The sequence below is a fragment of the Dendrobates tinctorius genome, unplaced genomic scaffold, assembly GCF_039654945.1.
Source record: "Dendrobates tinctorius isolate UK_male_01 unplaced genomic scaffold, ASM3965494v1 ptg000184l, whole genome shotgun sequence".
NCBI classification, from domain to species: domain Eukaryota; kingdom Metazoa; phylum Chordata; class Amphibia; order Anura; family Dendrobatidae; genus Dendrobates; species Dendrobates tinctorius.
In genome coordinates, this window is record NW_027361851.1 from 17,311,105 (window position 1) to 17,331,810 (window position 20,706).

General features: G+C 42.0%; 1 protein-coding gene across 6 annotated transcripts in view; it reads right to left on the reverse strand.

Moving 5' to 3' along the window:
- The window catches only part of LIG1 (DNA ligase 1), a 314,922-nt gene that overhangs the window by 139,513 nt on the left and 154,703 nt on the right, over positions 1-20,706 (reverse strand). For all 6 annotated transcript variants that reach the window (XM_073552127.1, XM_073552126.1, XM_073552125.1 and 3 more), the window contains 2 exons: positions 17,078-17,250; positions 4,677-4,843 (listed from right to left, as the gene is read on the reverse strand). In XM_073552127.1, coding sequence (XP_073408228.1) covers positions 4,677-4,843; positions 17,078-17,250 — 340 coding nt within the window. The remainder of the gene's footprint in view (positions 1-4,676; positions 4,844-17,077; positions 17,251-20,706) is intronic.

Here is a 20,706-nt window from a genome sequence, read left to right on the forward strand (position 1 = left end):
CTGTTTGGGTACATCAGGTGCTCTCCAAATGCAACATGGTGTCTGATCTCAATTCCAGCCAATTCTGAGTTGAAAAAGTCAAATGGTGTTACTTCCCTTCCAAGCTCTGCCATGCACCCAAACAGTGTTTTACCCCCATTATTTTAGCGGAAAAAAATGGTGTCATTTGTGGGGGGTTTCTACTGTTTTGTTACATCAGGGGCTTTCCAAACGCGACATGGTGTCCGATCTCAATTCCTGCCAAAAACGTCAAATGGTGCTGCTTCCCTTCCGAGCTCTGCCATGCGCCCAAATAGTGGTTTACCCCCACATGTGGGGTATCAGCGTACTCAGGATAAATTGCACAATATCTTTTAGGGTCCTGTTACTCTTGGAAAAATAAGAATTGAGGGTGAAAAGATCATTTTTGTGGAAAAAATATGATTTTTTAATTGTACGGCTGTATGTTATAAACTTCTGTGAAGCCCTTGGGGGTTCAAAGTGCTCACCACACATCTAGATAAGTTCCTTGGGGGGTCTAGATTCCAAAATGGTGTCATTTGTGGGGGGTTTCCACTGTTTTGGTACATCAGGGGTTTTCCAATCGAGACATGGTGTCCGATCTCAATTCTAGCCAAAAACGTCAAATGGCGCTGCTTCCCTTCCGAGCTCTGCTATGCGCCCAAATAGTCATTTACACCCATATATGGGGTATCAGCGTACTCAGGACAAATTGCACAATATCTTTTAGGGTCCTGTTACCATTGGAAAAATAAAAATTGGGGGTGAAAAGATCATTTTTGTGGAAAAAATATGATTTTTTAATTGTACCGCTGTACGTTATAAACTTCGGTGAAGCCCTTGTGGGTTCAAAGTTCTCACCACATATCTAGATAAGTTCCTTGGGGGTCTAGTTTCCAAAATGGGGTCACTTGGGGGGTTTCCACTGTTTAGGTACATCAGGGGCTCTCCAAACGCGACATGGCGTCCGATCTGAATTCCAGCCAATTTTGCATTGAAAAAGTCAAACGGCGCTCCTTCCCTACTGAGGTCTGCCATGCGCCGAAACAGTGGTTCCCCCCCCCACATATCAGGTATCAGCGTACTCAGGACAAATTGCACATTAACTTTTGCAGTCCAATTTCTCCTGTTACCCTTGGTAAAATAAAGAAAATTGAACCTGAAGTATTTTTTTTGTGAAAAAAAGTTAAATGTTCATTTTTTTTTTTTAAATATTCAAAAAATTCCTGTGACGCACCTAAAGGGTTAGTAAACTTCTTGTATGTGGTTTTAAGCACCTTAAGGGGTGCAGTTTTTAGAATGGTGTCACTTTTGGGTATTTTCTATCATATAGACCCCTCAAAGTGGCTTCAAATGTGATGCGGTCCCTAAAAATAAAATGGTGTTGCAAAAATGAGAAATCGCTGGTCAATTTTTAACCCTTATAACTTCCTAACAAAAAAAAAATTTTGGTTCCAAAATTGTGCTGATGTAAAGTAAACATGTGGGAAATGTTATTTATTACGTTTTTTGTGTGCCGTATCGCTGTGATTTAAGGGCATAAAAATTCAAAGTTGGAAAATTGCGAAATTTTCAAAATTTTTGCCAAATTTCCGTTTTTTTCACAAATAAACGCAAGTTATTTGAATGAAATTTTACCACTAACATGAAGTACAATATGTCACGAGAAAACAATGTCAGAATCACCGGGATCCATGGAAGCGTTTCAGAGTTATGACCTCAAAGGGACAGTGGTCAGAATTGTAAAAATTGGCCCGGGAGTTAACGTGCAAACCACCCTTGGTAGTGAAGGGGTTAAAGGATCTGGAAATGTTTAGCTTGAAAAAAAAAAAAAAAGAAGAAGACTAGCCGGAAACTTAATAGTGGTCTACAAATATCTGAAGGGATGTCGCAGTGTAGCAGGATCATCCTTATTGTCATTTGTAAATGGAAACTCGAGAAGCAATGTAATGAAACTGAAAGGGAGAAGATACAGATTAGATATTAGAAAAAAAGGGTGATCAATGAGTGGAACAGGCTGCCACGAGAGATGGCAAGTTCTCCTTCAATGGAAGTCTTTAAATCGAGGCTGGACAGACATCTACCCGAGATGGTTTAGAGAATCCTACATTGAGCAGGGGGCTGGACATGATGACCCAAGAGGGCCCTTCAAACTCTAACATTCTATGATTCTACTGTATATATACTGCATCGGTCAGGAAGTATATATACTGAAAATGTTCGGAAGGAGTCAGTAGGGCAAAAAAGGAGGGTGATTTGAACTTGAGTGTTTTTAAAACTTTTTTTTTTTTACTTTATTTAATAGTCCCCTTAGGAGACTTGAAGCTGCGATCATCCAATCGCCTGTGCTACGCATAGCAGGCCTTCAGCCACGAGCTGGCGATCACAGGAGATTCTCAATGACAAGCACAGGGGTTTTCTGCAGACCCCCAGGCTGTCATGATAACCCATCGGCACCCCACAACATCGTCACAGGGTCGCCAATCGACGGGATTTATGACATGCTTTCGGTCAGCGTGCGTTAAATGCCACTGTCGGAACAGCCGCAGGATCAGATGTGATTCCCCCATGGCTGTTAGGTGCACCTGGCAGCTGATCAGATGTGCAGGGAAAGAAGCAGGCTCAGCGCTGAGACCATATCACAGGTACGGACATGACTGACGGAGTATATATAGCTCTCAGAAAGCAGCAGTTGTGTTCGCATGCTGTCCTGTCTGTATACTCTCTTTTTCTTCCTAACCTGCCCAGGAGCAGCGGTATGATCAGACCATGTTCCTGCACAGTCAGACACAGCCATTACACAGTACACAGCAGGGGCACGTTTGTAAGATTTACTCAGCACAGGAACATTTTTTTTTTTAACACAATTGTGGAAGTTCTTATTATTCCAAGCTCTATCAATTAAAACGTACAAATGAGCTGAGGAAATTATTCGACATCAAGCAACAGTCCATTATCTTCATTTATTCCCTTGCTATTCGAGCTATGTGATGTATTGGATATATAATGGTGTTCAGCTGTGTGTAGATTAGAGTTGATGCATAGAGAAAAGGACTTTTCCTTTTCTCTATGCATCAACTCTAATCTACACACAGCTGAACACAATTATAGCATTCACCATTTAGCAATCACCAATTCAAGCCCTTTATTCCAACCTTCAGGACAATACATGCAGGAATGTAGGGAGAGAAAGGAGAGAGGACGACAGCCGTTTCGCGTTCGTGCCACGCTTCTACAGGTCCATGTCATTAAGACGTTAGCAGCAATCACTGGTGTTACATGCAGAAACACAGCTGGCACCTGCAGGGTACAGAACTACTAATTCTGTTGCATAGACCCGCATGTGATGTGCACATACGTCTCACAATGAAACAGAGTAAAGCAATTTTGATAAGCTGGATGACTCCTTGAATGTTAAAAATGTTTTATGTACCCCAAAATGGTGCAGTTTGGGGGAAAAAATAAATAAAGGCCATCGCTAACAGCAAAGGGAAAAAAGTTATGGCTTTTAGAATGTGCTCATAAAAAGAACGCATAAAATAAAGACGAAAAAAAAAAAAAAAAAAGCTTCTTGAGAGCCAAAATAGGCTTGGCCATGAAGCACTAATCCTTTAAAGGAACGGGATTATTTTGGCTCTCAAGACCAACGAATGATTTTAAGTTTTTTTTCACTTTTGCATGTACAGGAAACAAACACTTTTTTGGTGTTAAGTTACATTCTCTAATAGACCCATACTTTGGGTACAGGTAATTTTTTGCTAAAATTATATTTAACCTTTGTCTGTGGGTGCGCTGATAGATAACTGTTAGACCATGTCCCTGGGGACACTTGTAAGGCCTCAAGCTGGAAAGAAACCTACTGGCAACCAATGATTGTGGAATACTCTTCCTGAGGTGCCAGAATACCCACTGACCCGAGGCTTAATGCCCCGTTACACACTGCGATATCGCTAGCAATATCGCTGTAAAGTCACCGATTTTGTGACGTTATAGCGATATTGCTAGCGATATCACTATGTGTGATACTTACCTCCAACCGGCTCCCCCGCTGGTTATCGCTGGTCGCGCGAGAAGGTCCTGGACCATTTCTCGTCGTCAGCTTCCTGCGGTGCTTCCTGCTGTGACGACGAGCAACGCGTGGACGCGGGCGGGAGGACGTCAGGATCGCCGCGTCTGACAGGTAAGCAGCGACCCCAGACCCCTGCGATGTCGCTGGTGAGCTCTACCTGTGTGGCAGCTCACTAGCGACCACTTAGCGATGCACCAGTGATCCATATCATTGTCGGGATCGCTGGTGCATCGCTACGTGTAACGGTACCCTTAGTGTATTGGTATCTTATCTCAGGATCGTGGCTCATAATCCCAGGAGGCTTAGCGTCCATGGGTGAATGTTGATGCATTTGTCAAAATTTCCTTAAATTACAGTCATTTTAAAATACATATCAAAATGTGATAATGTTCATCATACATGTAAAATCCAAACTGTACTGACAGGAATAAACTGCAGTTATCCGAACTGCAACCTACTTCATCTCGCCATTGCGGTCTCCCCTCAAACAAATTACGTATCAGTCATGTATCTCACGTGTATGACCAGCATTGGAGGGTGTGCAACAGTGTTTGGCCTCTGAAAGGTGAAGCAATGTGCCCTTCTCTGTATCAATGAAGGTACTTACAGCGTTACCAGTCATCCTGGCGATCTCTTTTAGTTTGCTGAAAACACCTGGGACCATGAGCTTGGGAGGTGTGAACATGGTTCGCTGAGTACCACGACTGCTTTCAGCAACAAGTCCTAGGTCTCCCTTCTCCTGAGCTTCAGCCTTAATTTTGTCTAACTGTCGACCTGAGAAAATATTACATTTAAATAAACATGAAATGGTGGAAAGAATGTGTCACAAGGTACTTGCCATACACTCTGAGAGCAGCATCATGTAGGGGCGGAGACCCAGATTGCAGCGGTGCCTCACTTATTTTGGGTTGCTTGCTGTAGTTTTGGTAAAATCTCAGTTTTAATCAGCTGGAAATCAATGGAGGACTAGTAAACCTGCTGCTATGTAGTCCTCCATATTCATGAGCTCTGTATAGCCCCGCCTCTTACACTGATTTGCAGCTTTCTGTCTACGTACAGCGTACAATCAGTGGTGGGGTTGTGGTTGTCCAGAGCTCAGCATTCAGAGAACTGGTAGATCTGCAGAAAACAAAAAACTTTGATTTTATCAAAACTGCAGTAATCAACCCAGTAAGTAATGCATCGCTGGAATCCAAGGATCTGCCCCTACATCACACTTTCAGATTTAGGTAGCAAAAACTTGGTAATAGATTCCCTTTAAGTCTGCACATGTGGAAAAGGCAAACATTTATAAACAACAACATTTATCAATGATATGGACAAAAAAACATCATGAAAACCAAAAAAAGCCACATATCCAAAAAGAGCCAATTACACAGTTACAATATTGAAATCAATATAACTACTTTTATTAAGGACACCATAGGACACATTAAAATCACAACACAAAAAGACACAATAAAAAAGCAAAAAAGAGGGGAAAGTGAAGCAACACATATATTCCATATAGTAGCAATCCAATTTAATAAATTATATTATAATCAAAAATACTGACCAAAAAATACATCTAAATAAAGTGCAGTGCATATATCTAGTGATTTCTAGTCACAAAAGTGCATATCAGTAAAAAATAAATCCCATAATAAATTTAAATATAAAAGAAAAATTTCATTTACTAACCGGGATTCATCCTGAATGTGCCGTCACTGCCACCCCACACTCCAATGCGCGTTTCACACGTTGCTTCCTCAGGGAGTGATAGAGCAGAGGGGCAATGAGGAGTTTATATAGGGCAATAATCACCCATGCACCAATAGCAGTGCATCCATACATGTGTATCCTAATTAAAATGATTATCGTCTGTGCATCAGTGACGATGTATCAATGCAGGTGTCTCCTAATCAGAAAGCAGTGCGTGTGGCCAGATAATATGCGGCGCTCCATGCTTTATTCTGGTGTGCATGCCGCCTGTCACGAGCCTCGCGGCAACGTCACAAGAGGGTGTCGTCACACCCATCGTGACGTCATAAGCGAAACACGTGACCAGGCGGGCCGACACACTACATGTAGCCAGATAATAAGCGGCGCTTCATGCATTGTCCCGGCGCGCGCGCCACCTGTCGCGAGCCCCGCGGCAACGTCACTAAAGGGCGCAGTCGCACCCATCGTGACGTCACAGGCGAGACACGCGACTGGGCGAGCCCACACAGGAGAACAAACCAAGCGCACAATATCCAGCAGCCATATTAAATCCGGGCAAGAAGTATGGGCACCAATAAAATTGCCATAAAAAATATACAATCTAGAATAAAGTGTTATAAATATATAAATATGCATGGGCACCAAAAAATATATACCATAGAGAACCACACAATCTAGGATATAGTGATATAAATATATGAATATGATCGAGAAAAAAGGAGGGGGAAAGGAAACAGAAAAAAAGAAAAAGTTCTCTTAATACAAATAAATAATAATTAAAAAAAAAAAAAGTGAATAAACATAAAGGTGAAATAAATATGGAAATACATTATACCAAACAAAAAAATATATTAAAAAAAGGAAATCATATATGAGTAACAAAATAAATTAATATATCAATATAAAGTATGAGAACAAAAAGGAAATCCAGCAAGAACTCAGCATCTGGTTTGCGGAGTTCTTGCTGGATTTTCTTTTTGTTCTCCTATTGAAGGATTTACTCCTAATCCAGTCCGTGCAGGAACTTGATTACCAGGTGGGAAAGACACATGAGTCTCATTGCTGCAGCTGGACACTGACATACATACTCATCAATATAAAGTATATATGAAATAAGGTGCAAATAAATATAATAAAATAAATATGAATAAATATGTAAACAGACACCAAGAGTATATCAAGATTACAAATACAATCATATTCTAAACAAGAGGTTAGTAACTCAATTAAATAAATACTAATGAAGAGAGAGAAGAATCATCTTTTTCTAGTCAAATCCATTCTTTACTTCTTGTTCACTCTCTAATTTCTCTCTCTCCTCTACTTCTTCCTCCACCAAAGATCCACATATTTCCGCTAGATACCAAACATTTATAAACAGTATAATAAAAGAAACATTTGGACTCAAGTCCATACAATATTAACATTTGTCAGCATTCTAAAACCTGCCAACCACTTTATTTAAAAAAAAAAATGCTTCAACAGGGAATCTGTCATTAAGATCAACCCTCCTAAGCCATCTATATGGGCGTGTAGGCCATATGAATAAAATGACAGAATGATATTTGCCATCTGATGTCTTATTCCAGAGAAATCCATGCTTTTCTTACATGAAAATCAGCTGCATCAGGGGAGGTGGTTTCCTGGACATAACTCTGACAAGAGTTTATTTTAAATAAAAATGGGAGTTAGCAGTGCGAGACAAGTAACACAGAACAGGAAAAATGAAAACTGTTTACTCAGAAACACAATAGCAGCTGCAGCTCTAACAGCTCTGCTGCAACACAACACTATTACAACCCTGTCTGCCTGTGAGCTGGAATCTGCAGATGTGTCAGGTATAGTCACAGCTCTGCAGTGACATCAGGAGAGCAGAGAGCGGCCATTACACGTCACATTGGTAACTCCCCCTTATATTTACAATCATCTCTGGAGGCAGAGTTATCTCCAGTCACCATCCCCCCGTAGCCTGGAAGAGGTCATTTATATAAAGTGATAAAAGATGATTTCTCAGCAACAACACATCTGATAGGAGAAACACAGGGAGGACTGTCTTCAGCGGTCTATAACCTGCATGGCCATATTAATAATTTACATGGGTCACATGTGGTGACAGAGTCCCTTTAAATTCTACATGGTATTTAAATCCTTCAGGACCTTGCTCCAAGCATGAGAAAAATAATATGACATTCATTCTCTAAGGGTGGTTTCACATTAGCGCTTTTTAAGCGCACGCACGGCCGGGGGTAGCTCCGCCCCCGAGCCGGCTCTCTGCCCAGCGTGCCCGCCCCTTGCTTGTAGCGCCGCCTCCTAGCGCACAGCGGCGCCTGCGATCGGCTCACTTTATCTTTAGCATAGGGTGCGCAGATCGTGCGCAGGCCGTGCGCTAGTTGCGCTTTGACCTGCGCTGCGCACTTTTGACGGTGCGCCGTGCGCACCAAAATCCTAAAAGTTTGATTTTGGCGCGCACGGCGCACCGTCAAAAGTGCGCAGCGCAGGTCAAAGCGCAACTAGCGCACGGCCTGCGCACGATCTGCGCACCCTATGCTAAAGATAGGGTGCGCCGATCACAGGCGCCGCTGTGCGCTAGGAGGCGGCGCTACAAGCAAGGGGCGGGCACGCCGGGCAGAGAGCCGGCTCGGGGGCGGAGCTACCCCCGGCCGGGCGTGCGCTTAAAAAGCGCTAATGTGAAACCACCCTAATAGGGAACAAAAATATGAATTAAAAAAAAAAAAAAAAAATACTGGAATGGCACATAAAAATTCAAAATAACCAAACCATTTTCTTAAGTCGCCATTTTCGAAGAACAGTAATGTTTTTAATTTTCGGGACCTGGTGGGTGTGAGGGCTTACTTTTTGCACGCTGAGCTAATATTTTTACAGACATTTTGGGGCAGATACAATGTTTTGATCAACTGTTATTGCATTATATTGCAATAATGGCAGCAGCCAAAAAACACCATAATTCTAGTGTTAAATGTTTTTTTCTCAGTACACCCTTTACTAATCAGAATAATTTATATTTTGATAAATTAAGACTTTTCTGAATGCAGAAATATATTAAAATGTGTTTTTTAAGGTTTTGCTTTTAATGAGGCAAAAGGAGGGAACTTTGAACTTTTGTACATTATTCATGTGCTCTCTTTTTTCACCATTTTTACTGTATTTAACATTTCCCTTGTAGCGGAGATCCGATTGCTTGTGCTATACATAGCAGTGCATCGCAATCTATGACAGCCAGCCACAGGAAGGGAATGAGGCGCCCCCCTTTCCGCTGCATTTTACATTTTGCAGGCAGGTTAAGGGCAGCGAGCGGAGCTCAACTCCACCAGGGGCTGTTAGAGGCAGAAAATAAATGTGCCATTATCTACAGCGCAAGATAATGAAGAAGTCAAGGACACGACATATGATGTAAGTAACTGCACATCATATATTGTCAGGGGGTTACGGATATGGACAATTTCAGTGACAAGATTTTATTCTATTCAAATGCAAGTAACAGACTTCCTTTAAGGCTAGGGATGAACGGCAACGTGTAGCGCGACACTGAAATCACAGCGTCACAATGAGGCATTGCATATAATGAGTCCTATGTTGTAGCATCATCACCTGCAACCAAGAGCCACAAATGTCTCCATATTTGTTGGATATTCTGTCCCTGGTCACAGTCGACACTTCCCAAAGACTTTAATGCAAATCATATTTCACATGCAACTTATGTGCGGTTCACAAACCACTTGGCGGCATTATTAAAATCGGAAATCTGCAACAGTCGTGCGTCAGCAAGTCGCAAATAAGACTTTTCAGGGTATGTGCAGCGTGGATTTTGCCAAATCCGCAGGTACAATGACCTGCTTTTTACCTGCGGATTTAGTGAAGATTTCCTGCAGACTTTGTGCGAATTTCGCTTGTGTTTTTACCAGGGCTGTGGAGTCGGTAAGCCAAACCTGCGACTCCGACTCCTCAATTTCCCTTACACCGACTCCGACATATATTGCTTATATTTAACCTCTTCCCGACCGCCCACAGTAGATAAACGTTGGCGCTTGCTGGGCTTTGTGCAGCGCCGACGTTTATCTACTGTCGGCGGTTTTGTGCCCCCCGGGACCCCCTCATACCTTATAACGCGGGGATCCCGGTGCACAATGCATGCTGGGACCCCCGACATCATCGAGACCTGATTGGTTCAGGTCCTGATGACGTCGCGTCACAGCAGCCAATGAGAGAGCTCGCTGGGAAAGCTGCTTGTTTCCCGGCGATCTCCCTCATTATAACGCGACTTCTCCTCTGAGCTCATGCTGACAGATGAGCAGAGGTGAAGCAGCGTTACAGTGTGACTAGATCGCTGCCTGGCACAGCTGATCGCTGCCTGCAACAGCTGTGTCAGGCAGCGATCTTGTCACACAGTGACATAGTGGCGTTACTATGAGTCAAAAATACAAAAAATAAAAAACACAAAAATAAAAAAAAAAAGTAAAGAAAAAAAAAGCAGGTAGGCAGGCTAGGGCTATGTCTAGGGCTAGGGCTAGGGTTAGGGCTAGGGTTAGGGGTGTGTTGGGGTTAGGGTTGGAATTCGAATTGGGGGTTTCCACTGTTTAGGTACATCAGGGGCTCTGTAAATGCAATATGACGCCCTTCAGACCACTCTATCAAAGTCTGCATTCCAGAACGTCACTACTTCCCTTCCGAGCCCCACCGTGTGCCCAAACAGTGGTCCCCCCCCACATGTGGGGTACCAGCGTACTCAGGACAAATTGGACAACAACTCTTAGGGTCCAATTTCTCCTGTTACCCTTGTGAAAATAAAAATTGGGAGCTAAAAGATCATTTTTGTGGAAAAAAAATGATTTTTTTATTTTCACGGCTCTACATTATAAACTTTAGTGAAACACTTGGGGGTTCAAAGTGCTCACCACACATCTAGATAAGTTCCTTGGGGGGGTCTAGTTTCCAAAAAGGGGTCACTTGTGGAGGATTTCCACTGTTTAGGCACATCAGGGGCTCTGCAAACGCGACATGACACCCGCAGACCATTCCATCAAAGTCTGCATTCCAAAACGTCACTACTTCCCTTCCGAGCCCCACCGTGTGCCCAAACAGTGGTCCCCCCCCCCACATGTGGGGTACCAGTGTACTCAGGACAAATTGGACAACAACTTTTGGGGTCCAATTTCTCCAGTTACCCTTGTGAAAATAAAAAATTGGGGGCTAAAAGATCATGTTTGTGGAACAAAAATGATTTTTTATTTTCATGGCTCTACGTTATAAACTTCTGTGAAGCACTTGGGGGTTCAAAGTGCTCACCACACATCTAGATAAGTTCTTTAAGGGGTCTAGTTTCCAAAATGGGGTCACTTGTGGGGGTTTCCACTGATTAGGCACATTAGGGGCTCTCCAAATGCGACATGGCGTCCTATCTCAATTCCAGCCAATTCTGCATTGAAAAAGTCAAACGGCACTCCTTCCTTTCTGAGCTCTGCCGTGTGCTCAAACAGTGGTTTAGCCCCACATACGGGGTATCGGCGTATTTGGGAGAAATTGCACAAAAAATTTTGTGGTTCATTTTCTGTTTTTACACTTGTGAAAATAAAAAAAATGGTTCTGAAGTAAAATGTTTGTGAAAAAAAGTTAAATGTTTATTTTTTCCTTCCACATTCCATTCATTCATGTGAAGCACCTGAAGGGTTAATAAACTTCTTGAATGTGGTTTTGAGCACATTGAGAGGTGCAGTTTTTAGAATGGTGTCACTTTTGGGTATTTTCTGTCATATTGACCCCCCAAACTCTTCAAATGTGAGGTGGTCCCTAAAAAAAATGGTGTTGTAAATTTTTTTGTAAAAATGAGAAATCGCTGGTCAACTTTTAACCCTTATAACTTCCAAAAAAAAAAAAATAATGTTTCCAAAATTGTGCAGATGTAAAGTAGACATGTGGGAAATGTTATTTATTAACTATTTTGTGCGATATCACTCTCTGATTTAAGGGCATAAAAATTAAAAGTTTGAAAATTGCAAAATTTTCAAAATTTTTGCCAAATTTCGATTTTTTTAACATATAAGCGCAGTTCATATCTAAGAAATTTTACCACTATCTTGAAGTACAATATGTCATGAGAAAACAATGTCAGAATCAGCAGGATCCGTTGAAGAGTTCTAGAGTTATGGCCTCATAAAGTGACACTGGTCAGAATTGAAAAAATTGGCTTGGTCACGAAGTTAAAAACAGGCTCAGGCGCGAAAGGGTTAAGTGAAAGATTTATTCTAGTACAATGTGAACATCAGACATTAAATCATTTTTATGATACAATAATCAAGATATTTAGATAGAACATAATGTCTATTTATTGGAATACAACTTTAGAACACAAAAAACTGTAATAAATTGTAAATATGTAACACACTGTATAATATCGATCACATATATACATATATATATATATATATATATATATATATATATATATATATATATCACACTATGTAATAAACTCTAAGTGGCAAAAAACAGTTTTCAAAAAAAAACATACTAAATAACATTCTGTGCAGTCTGTGAATTTATTCTAAGAAATAGAATTGCCTCCATCAGATCCTCCTTCATAGATGACCTCAAGTCTGACCTAATAATTTTAAGGTCGGGGAACAACCTCTCTACAGTAACTTGGTTTGGAGACAAAGCCGTAACCACATGGGCAACATCTCTAACAATTTCCAGGTATAAAGGAATTGCCTCATGCACAGTCAGTTTTGATGAACGGTTGAATTTTTCAATTTCTTTGAGAGCAAGTGAAACATTTTGCTGAAATATGGTCAATCTGCTTGCTATAGGAGACGGAGTGAAATCTTTTTCCTTGCGGCAACGCTTTGCCTGCTCCATGTCATCCAAATACTTGTCAATGTCAAACTCCTCATCTGATGAGGATGAAGATATGGCAGCACTAGCACTGTCAGGACCCGAGTCCTCTTGCGCCTGGCAGTCCTCCTGTAGGCCACTCATCCTAACTGCTACCTCAGTCAGAGCTTCTTTTCCTTTAGTAAGCTGTTGATTATTAAGCAGTATATGATGACTTGGGTCCACATAAACAGCTGCCAGAAAATTTTTATTTTCCAATAGCTGTGTCTCTCTCCGTTTCATTGAAGCAGAAATGCCATCTGCGATTAAACAGCAAAATAGCAAGTTCTTCCACTCCCTCATGAAAATGCCAGAAGTTAAATCCTTAGCTTGTAATTTTTTAGTCACGGTAAATGGGTGATTAAGCAATTCCTTCAATTCAGCCACCTGTGTCCATTGACCTTCATTTTGGGTTACCTGAGGGTTTATCATATCTATAAGAAACGGTTGTAGTTCAAGCAATCACTCAATCATTAAATAAGTGCTGCCCCACCCACTGGCTTGTCAACAATTGCCCTTTTCCAGCACGTCTCTTCAAGATGGAATCAATTTTAGGGGTTCTGGCGGCAATAACCAATTTCCTCACTTTTCCAATCAGATTTCCAGCATGTCCCTCTTGCAGACTTTCTCTTATTGCCAGCTGCAGCGTGTGCACAACACAGCGCATGTGATGAATAGGAAAGTGTTTTGAAGCAGCTTCAACAAGATCATCAATTTCTACAGTATAATTTTGCTGTTCTTCTGTTATAATATCTGTTTTCTCCTCAGTTACATGAACAGCACTGTGGTCTTCCATCTCAAACATACTGAATCCTAAATGTCCCTCTAGCTGTTGTTCATTACTCTCATTCATCAGTGTAATTGTACTTATGTTTGAAGCATTGTCCGTTACAATAGCAAGAACCTGTTCTTTTTTGAGTTCGTAATCTTGCAGAACTTTTTCCACTAAGGCCTGGAGAAACTGGCTGCTGTGATGAGCTTTAGTATCTTTTACTGCCAGCGTGTTGGTAACAATTTTTTGTTGTCACAAACATATTGAATATTGATGGCAAAATAGTTCACTCTGTGACGTGTGCAGGCGTCCATTTTAAGAAACATGAAGCGTCTTTTGAGAGTCTTTTTAAGATCTTCCTTTTGTTTAAGGGCTTCTTCAATCACTAATTTTCTAATACTTTCTCTTTCCAGAGAAACACCAAGTTTGTGGCCATTTCTCCATTAAGAGCTGTAAAAGCTGGTCGTGCAAATAATGATAATGGTACACCGTCCTTCACAACAAGCTGGAGGAGCTGTCTTTTAAACATATCTGCTGTCATTGTTACAGTAACTTTGTCACTTACAAAATATCTTGTTAATGATGTTTGAGAAGCTCTTTCCTCCTCCTTTGCCTGGCAGGAAGTGTTAGTCTGTGTGCTACCCAGCTTTCATTCTTTTTGGTGCAGATAAGATATGGAGACAGATATGGATAAATGGATAGAGAATATTTCTAATCTGCTTTTGATATTGAAAACATTATCTATGAGCTCAAAAACCTTTCAGGTGATGCGGTTTTTTAAAAATCTGATCTGCTTTTGCAGCTGAAAAACGTATCCACAAAAAACGCAGCAAAAATGCTGTGTGTGAATGTAGCCTTAGATCAGGAATAGAACAGCCATTTATAGGACCTTTCATAACTTTCCCAAATTCCTATGAAAAAATATTCAGCACATTCTGCATTGAACTACTGTACCAAATTTATTATATATTTTAGGAGTTGGAGTCGGTCCATTTTATACCGACTCCACCAAAATGAGCACCGACCGACTCCACAGCCTTGGTTTTTACACCTGCGGATTCCTATAATGGAAGAGGTGTAAAAACGCTGCGGAATCCGCACAAAAAATTAACATTCAAAACCGCAGAAAATCTGCGCAGAAATATCCGCAGCATGTGCACAACGTTTTTTATTTTACATTGAATATAATGGTACTGTACACCGCAGGAGAATCTGCTGTGGATCCGCAGGGCCAAAATCCGCAACGTGTGCACATACTCTCAGAGAACTGTTGTTGCGCATCACATGGCATTGTGTAACACTAGACTAAAGGGAAGCGGACATCAGAAAATCACCTATTAATCTAACCCCATGCTTTTGCAGGCAAAAGACTGAATATTACAATAGTGTCAGTACCTAAAGTACTTGTTTTATGGATTTGCATTAATTATAAAGTAAAACCTTGCTTCTGTTTGTAAAATGGTTACCCCCAGTCATCAGGGCAGTATAGGATCCTGGCCAAGTGACTGATGACTCCAGCCTGGTGATGTTGGCGCTGACCATTGCAGCATCCAGGCTCAGAATGCCCCTGTCAGAGCTGACCAGTATACACCTTCTCCTCACCACGCTCACTGCACAGGAGAGAGGCGTTCTCTGCCCGCCCTTACAAGTATACAGTGGGGCAAAAAAGTATTTAGTCAGTCAGCAATAGTGCAAGTTCCACCACTTAAAAAGATGAGAGGCGTCTGTAATTTACATCATAGGTAGACCTCAACTATGGGAGACAAACTGAGAAAAAAAAATCCAGAAAATCACATTGTCTGTTTTTTTTTTCATTTTATTTGCATATTATGGTGGAAAATAAGTATTTGGTCAGAAACAAAATTTCATCTCAATACTTTGTGATATAACCTTTGTTGGCAATGACAGAGGTCAAACGTTTTCTGTAAGTCTTCACAAGGTTGCCACACACTGTTGTTGGTATGTTGGCCCTTTCCTCCATGCAGATCTCCTCTAGAGCAGTGATGTTTTTGGCTTTTCGCTTGGCAACACGGACTTTCAACTCCCTCCAAAGGTTTTCTATAGGGTTGAGATCTGGAGACTGGCTAGGCCACTCCAGGACCTTGAAATGCTTCTTACGAAGCCACTCCTTCGTTGCCCTGGCGGTGTGCTTTGGATCATTGTCATGTTGAAAGACCCAGCCACGTTTCATATTCAATGCCCTTGCTGATGGAAGGAGGTTTGCACTCAAAATCTCACGATACATGGCCCCATTCATTCTTTCATGTACCCGGATCAGTCGTCCTGGTCCCTTTGCAGAGAAACAGCCCCAAAGCATGATGTTTCCACCACCATGCTTTACAGTAGGTATGGTGTTTGATGGATGCAACTCAGTATTCTTTTTCCTCCAAACACGACAAGTTGTGTTTCTACCAAACAGTTCCAGTTTGGTTTCATCAGACCATAGGACATTCTCCCAAAACTCCTCTGGATCATCCAAATGCTCTCTAGCAAACTTCAGACGGGCCCGGACATGTACAGGCTTAAGCAGTGGGACACGTCTGGCACTGCAGGATCTGAGTCCATGGTGGCGTAGTGTGTTACTTATGGTAGGCCTTGTTACATTGGTCCCAGCTCTGCAGTTCATTCACTAGGTCCCCCAGCGTGGTTCTGGGATTTTTGCTCACCGTTCTTGTGATCATTCTGACCCCACGGGGTGGGATTTTGCGTGGAGCACCAGATCGAGGGAGATTATCAGTGGTCTTGTATGTCTTCCATGTTCTAATTATTGCTCCCACAGTTGATTTCTTCACTCCAAGCTGGTTGGCTATTGCAGATTCAGTCTTCCCAGCCTGGTGCAGGGCTACAATTTTGTTTCTGGTGTCCTTTGACAGCTCTTTGGTCTTCACCATAGTGGAGTTTGGAGTCAGACTGTTTGAGGGTGTGCACAGGTGTCTTTTTATACTGATAACAAGTTTAAACAGGTGCCATTACTACAGGTAATGAGTGGAGGAAAGAGGAGACTCTTAAAGAAGAAGTTACAGGTCTGTGAGAGCCAGAAATCTTGATTGCTTGTTTCTGACCAAATACTTATTTTCCACCATAATATGCAAATAAAATGAAAAAAAAACAGACAATGTGATTTTCTGGATTTTTTTTTCTCAGTTTGTCTCCCATAGTTGAGGTCTACCTATGATGTAAATTACAGACGCCTCTCATCTTTTTAAGTGGTGGAACTTGCACTATTGCTGACTGACTAAATAATTTTTTGCCCCACTGTATATGCTGACTTTCAAAGACTGCAGCGTCAACATCATCACACTGGAGCAAACAAAGGGAATGGGCAATTATCTCAAAAGAGGACTTGGTGATTCAGCCGGGAGACTGCAGCATTGAGAAGAAGCAAATGCTGATGGGAAATGCAGTTTTACGAGATAACAATAAGAACAAATCCAAGATGGGAAGATGAATGCATCGAAAAAATACAAATACCAAAAAGAAGAAAAACTATGTTTGGCTCAGTCAGTATATTAAAAATAAGTATGCACTTACTGTGCTTTGTGAAAAATAAAAGAATTCTGAGAATGGCTTTGCATATAATACCAATTAGGTGCTATGAAATTGTTCCCTCTCTCCAGTTTGCTCTGTACGTTTAGGAACTCCATTACCTGTTGCTTGTGCTACAGCCTTCATTAATACTGTCTCTCCAATCCCAAGCTCCAGGCCTTCGTAGGCGGGACCCAGACGGTTCAGACAGAGATAAATGCATGGCAAGAGGTCCCCCGAAGACAAACAGATGACAGAGCGCAGAAAATTACTCAATGTTTCAATGTTTTTTAAGCTAAAATGGAGAGAGAAAAAAATATATTTAAAATAAAGTTACAAATATGTAGGGGTGCAGATAACAAGTTAAAAAAACCTAAAGTGATATGAGATAAAGATGGATATGACTGCAGATGTTATCCTGGATTGATAGCGGACTACCAGATGTCAATTAGCATAAGCAGTGTAGCCATCAGCTGCTCACTCCTACTCTATCAGTCTATGGCCAGATTGTGCACCAATAGGGAGGGTAATGATGTTTTTGAATTCCTTCTACGTGTGGCCAACAAAGATCACACCAAAAGCAAGGCGAATAATCCGCAAGTTCACAAATGAACCAAAGGTAATCTTTAAGCACATAAAGGGAACCTGTCAGCAGGATTGTGCACAGTAACCTACAGAAAGGGTCAGGTTGGCGCCGTTATACTGATTAATGATACCTGGTGATGAAATCCGTCTTGTGGTTGTTGTTTAATCTTTAGTTTCAGTTTTGAGTTAATGATGCGCTTGTTCTCTGGGGCGGCCTGTGGGGGTGGGGACTATGGGGGGTCTTCATGTGCTGCTCTGATTAGGCATTCATAATGCAGACAGCTGAAAGGTCACTGACCCCCCACTGACCTGCCCCCTTAGTTTACATATACATTAAATAATATACACACATATATATATATACATACATACATACACACACACACACATACACACACACTTCTCACAAAATTAGAATATCATTAAAAAGTTAATGTATTTCAGTTCTTCAATACAAAAAGTGAAACTTTATATAGAGTCAATACAATCAGAATGATATATTTCACGTGTCTATTTCTTTTAATGTTGATGATTATGGCTTACAGCCAATGAGAATCCATAAGTCATTACCTCAGTAAATAAGAATAATTGACAAAAAACACCTGCAAAGTGTTTAAAAAGGTCCCTTAGTCTGTTTCAGTAGGCTCCACAATCATGGGGAAGACTGCTGACTTCACAGATGTCCAGAAGGCAGTCATTGACACACTCCACAAGGAGGGTAAGCCACAAAAGGTCATTGCTAAAGAAGTTGGCTGTTCACAGAGTGCTGTATCCACGCATATTAATGAACAGTTGAGTGGAAGGAAAAAGTGAGGTAGAAAAAGGTGCACAAGCAACCGGGATAACAGCAGCCTTGAAAGGACTGTTAAGAAAAGGCCATTCAAAAATCTAAGGGAGATTAACAAGGAGTGGACCGCTGCTGGAGTCATTGCTTCAAGAGCCACCACACACAGACATATCCAGGACATGGGCTACAAATGTCACATACCTTGTGTCAAGCTACTCATGACCAATAGACAAAGCCAGAAGTGTCTTACCTGGGCCAAGGAGAAAAATGTGTGTAAATGGGTAAGTAACTGGCTGAGTCATAGAAAGCAGAGGGTGGTTATAAAGTATATTCTCTAACTGGGTCGCTGTGACCAGTGGGGTATCGCAGGGGTCGGAGATGGGACCCATTCTCATCAACATATTTATTAATGATCTGGTAGAAGGTTTACACTGTAAAATATTGATATTTGCAGATTATACAAAACTATGTAAAGCAGTCAATACAAGAGAAGATAGTGTTCTGCTACAGATGGATCTTGATAAGTTGTAAACTTAGGCTGAAAGTTGTCAGATGCAGTTTAACAGTGATAAATGTAAGATTCTACACATGGAAAGAAGGAATCAATATCATCATTACACAATGAATGGGAAACCACTGGGTAAATCTGACATGGAGAAGGACTTGGGGATCCTAGTTAATGATAAACTTACCTGAAGCAGCCAGTGCCAGACAGCGGCAGCAAAGGCAAACAGGATCATGGGGTGCATTAAAAGGGGTCTGGATACACATGATGAGAGCATTATACTGCCTCTGTATAAATCCCTGGTTAGACTGCATATGGAGTACTGTGTATAGTTTTGGGCACTGGAGCTCAGGAAGGATATAATGAAACTAGAGCGAGTACAAAGGAGGGCAACAAAATTAATAAAGGGGATGAGGGAACTACAATACCTAGAGAGACTAGAAACATGGATTTTTATGATAACTCACCGTAAAATCCTTTTCTCCGAGACGCTCATTGGGGGACACAGATACTGTGGGTGTATGCTTCTGCCGCTAGGAGGCTGACACTAAGTGAAAAAAAGAGGTTAGCTCCTCCTCCGCCGTATACACCCTTGCCTCTATTGCAGGCGGATATCAGTTTGGTGCCAAAGCAGTAGGACAACAAAATCAGCCTTAATACAGGTACAACATGTCCAAAAACACCACTCATATCAAATTAGCAAATGCATATAAATTTAAACAAACAAGAGCCAACTGGCTAATAAGGTGGGTGCTGTCCCCCCCAATGAGCGTCTCGGAGAAAAGGATTTTACAGTGAGTTATCACAAAAATCCATGTTTCTCCTTCGCGTCATTGGGGGACACAGATACTGTGGGACGTCCTAAAGCAGTCCCTGGGTGGGAGATTGACTCACCGATCCAAGCTACATGCACCTCTTGCTTAAAGGTGCGCCACCGCTGATTGGAGATTCCTTCTACCCAGGCTCGCATCCGCCGAGGCCTGAGCATGGATATTATAATGTTTGAGAAATGTGTGCAGGCTGGACCAGGTTGCTGCCTTGCAAACCTGTTCCATCAAAGCCTGGTGCTGAAGCGCCCAAGAGGCGCCCACTGCCCGGGTAGAGTGCGTTCTGATCCCTGCTGGAATCGGCGTGCCTCTAATGCGGTAGGACTCCTGAACAGTCAAACGAATCAATCTGGCTATGATCGACTGAGGCAGCGAGTCCCTTCCTGCGCCCTTCGTTGAACACGAACCGCGCGTCCGTCTGACGAAAGGGTGCCATCCGCGACACGCATCTCCGGAGTGCTCTTACCAGGTCTAACGTGTGAAGAGTCTTTTCCAAACGGTGCACCGGTGCTGGACAAAAATGAAGGCAAAACAACATCTTCATTAATGTGAAAAGAGGACACGACTTTCGGCAGAAAAGGAGGGGCTGGTCTGAGGACTACCTTATCCTTATGGAAAGTGAGGAACGGAGCTCGGCACGATAGAACCGCCAGCTCAGAAACCCGCCTGATGGAAGTGATGGACACTAGGAACACCACTTTCCAAGAAAAGGTACCTCAAAGAGATATCCTGAAGAGGTTCAAATGGAGCTTCCTGCAGAACACTTAGGACCATGTTAAGGTCCCAAGCATCCATAGGCGCCTTATAGAGAGGTACCAAGTGGGAGACTCCCTGAATGAACAGTCTTCACCTGCAAATTGCGCTGGAACAGGATGGATAAGGCCGATATTTGTCTCCTGAGGGAACTTGGGGCAAAGCCCGAGTCTAAGCCCGACTGGAGAAAAGCCAAGATGTTGGGGATCAAGAATCTCAGCTGAGAAACACCGCGGCCTCGACACCAAGCAAAGAACACCTTCCAGGTGTGGTGGTAAATTCGTGCTGAAGCAG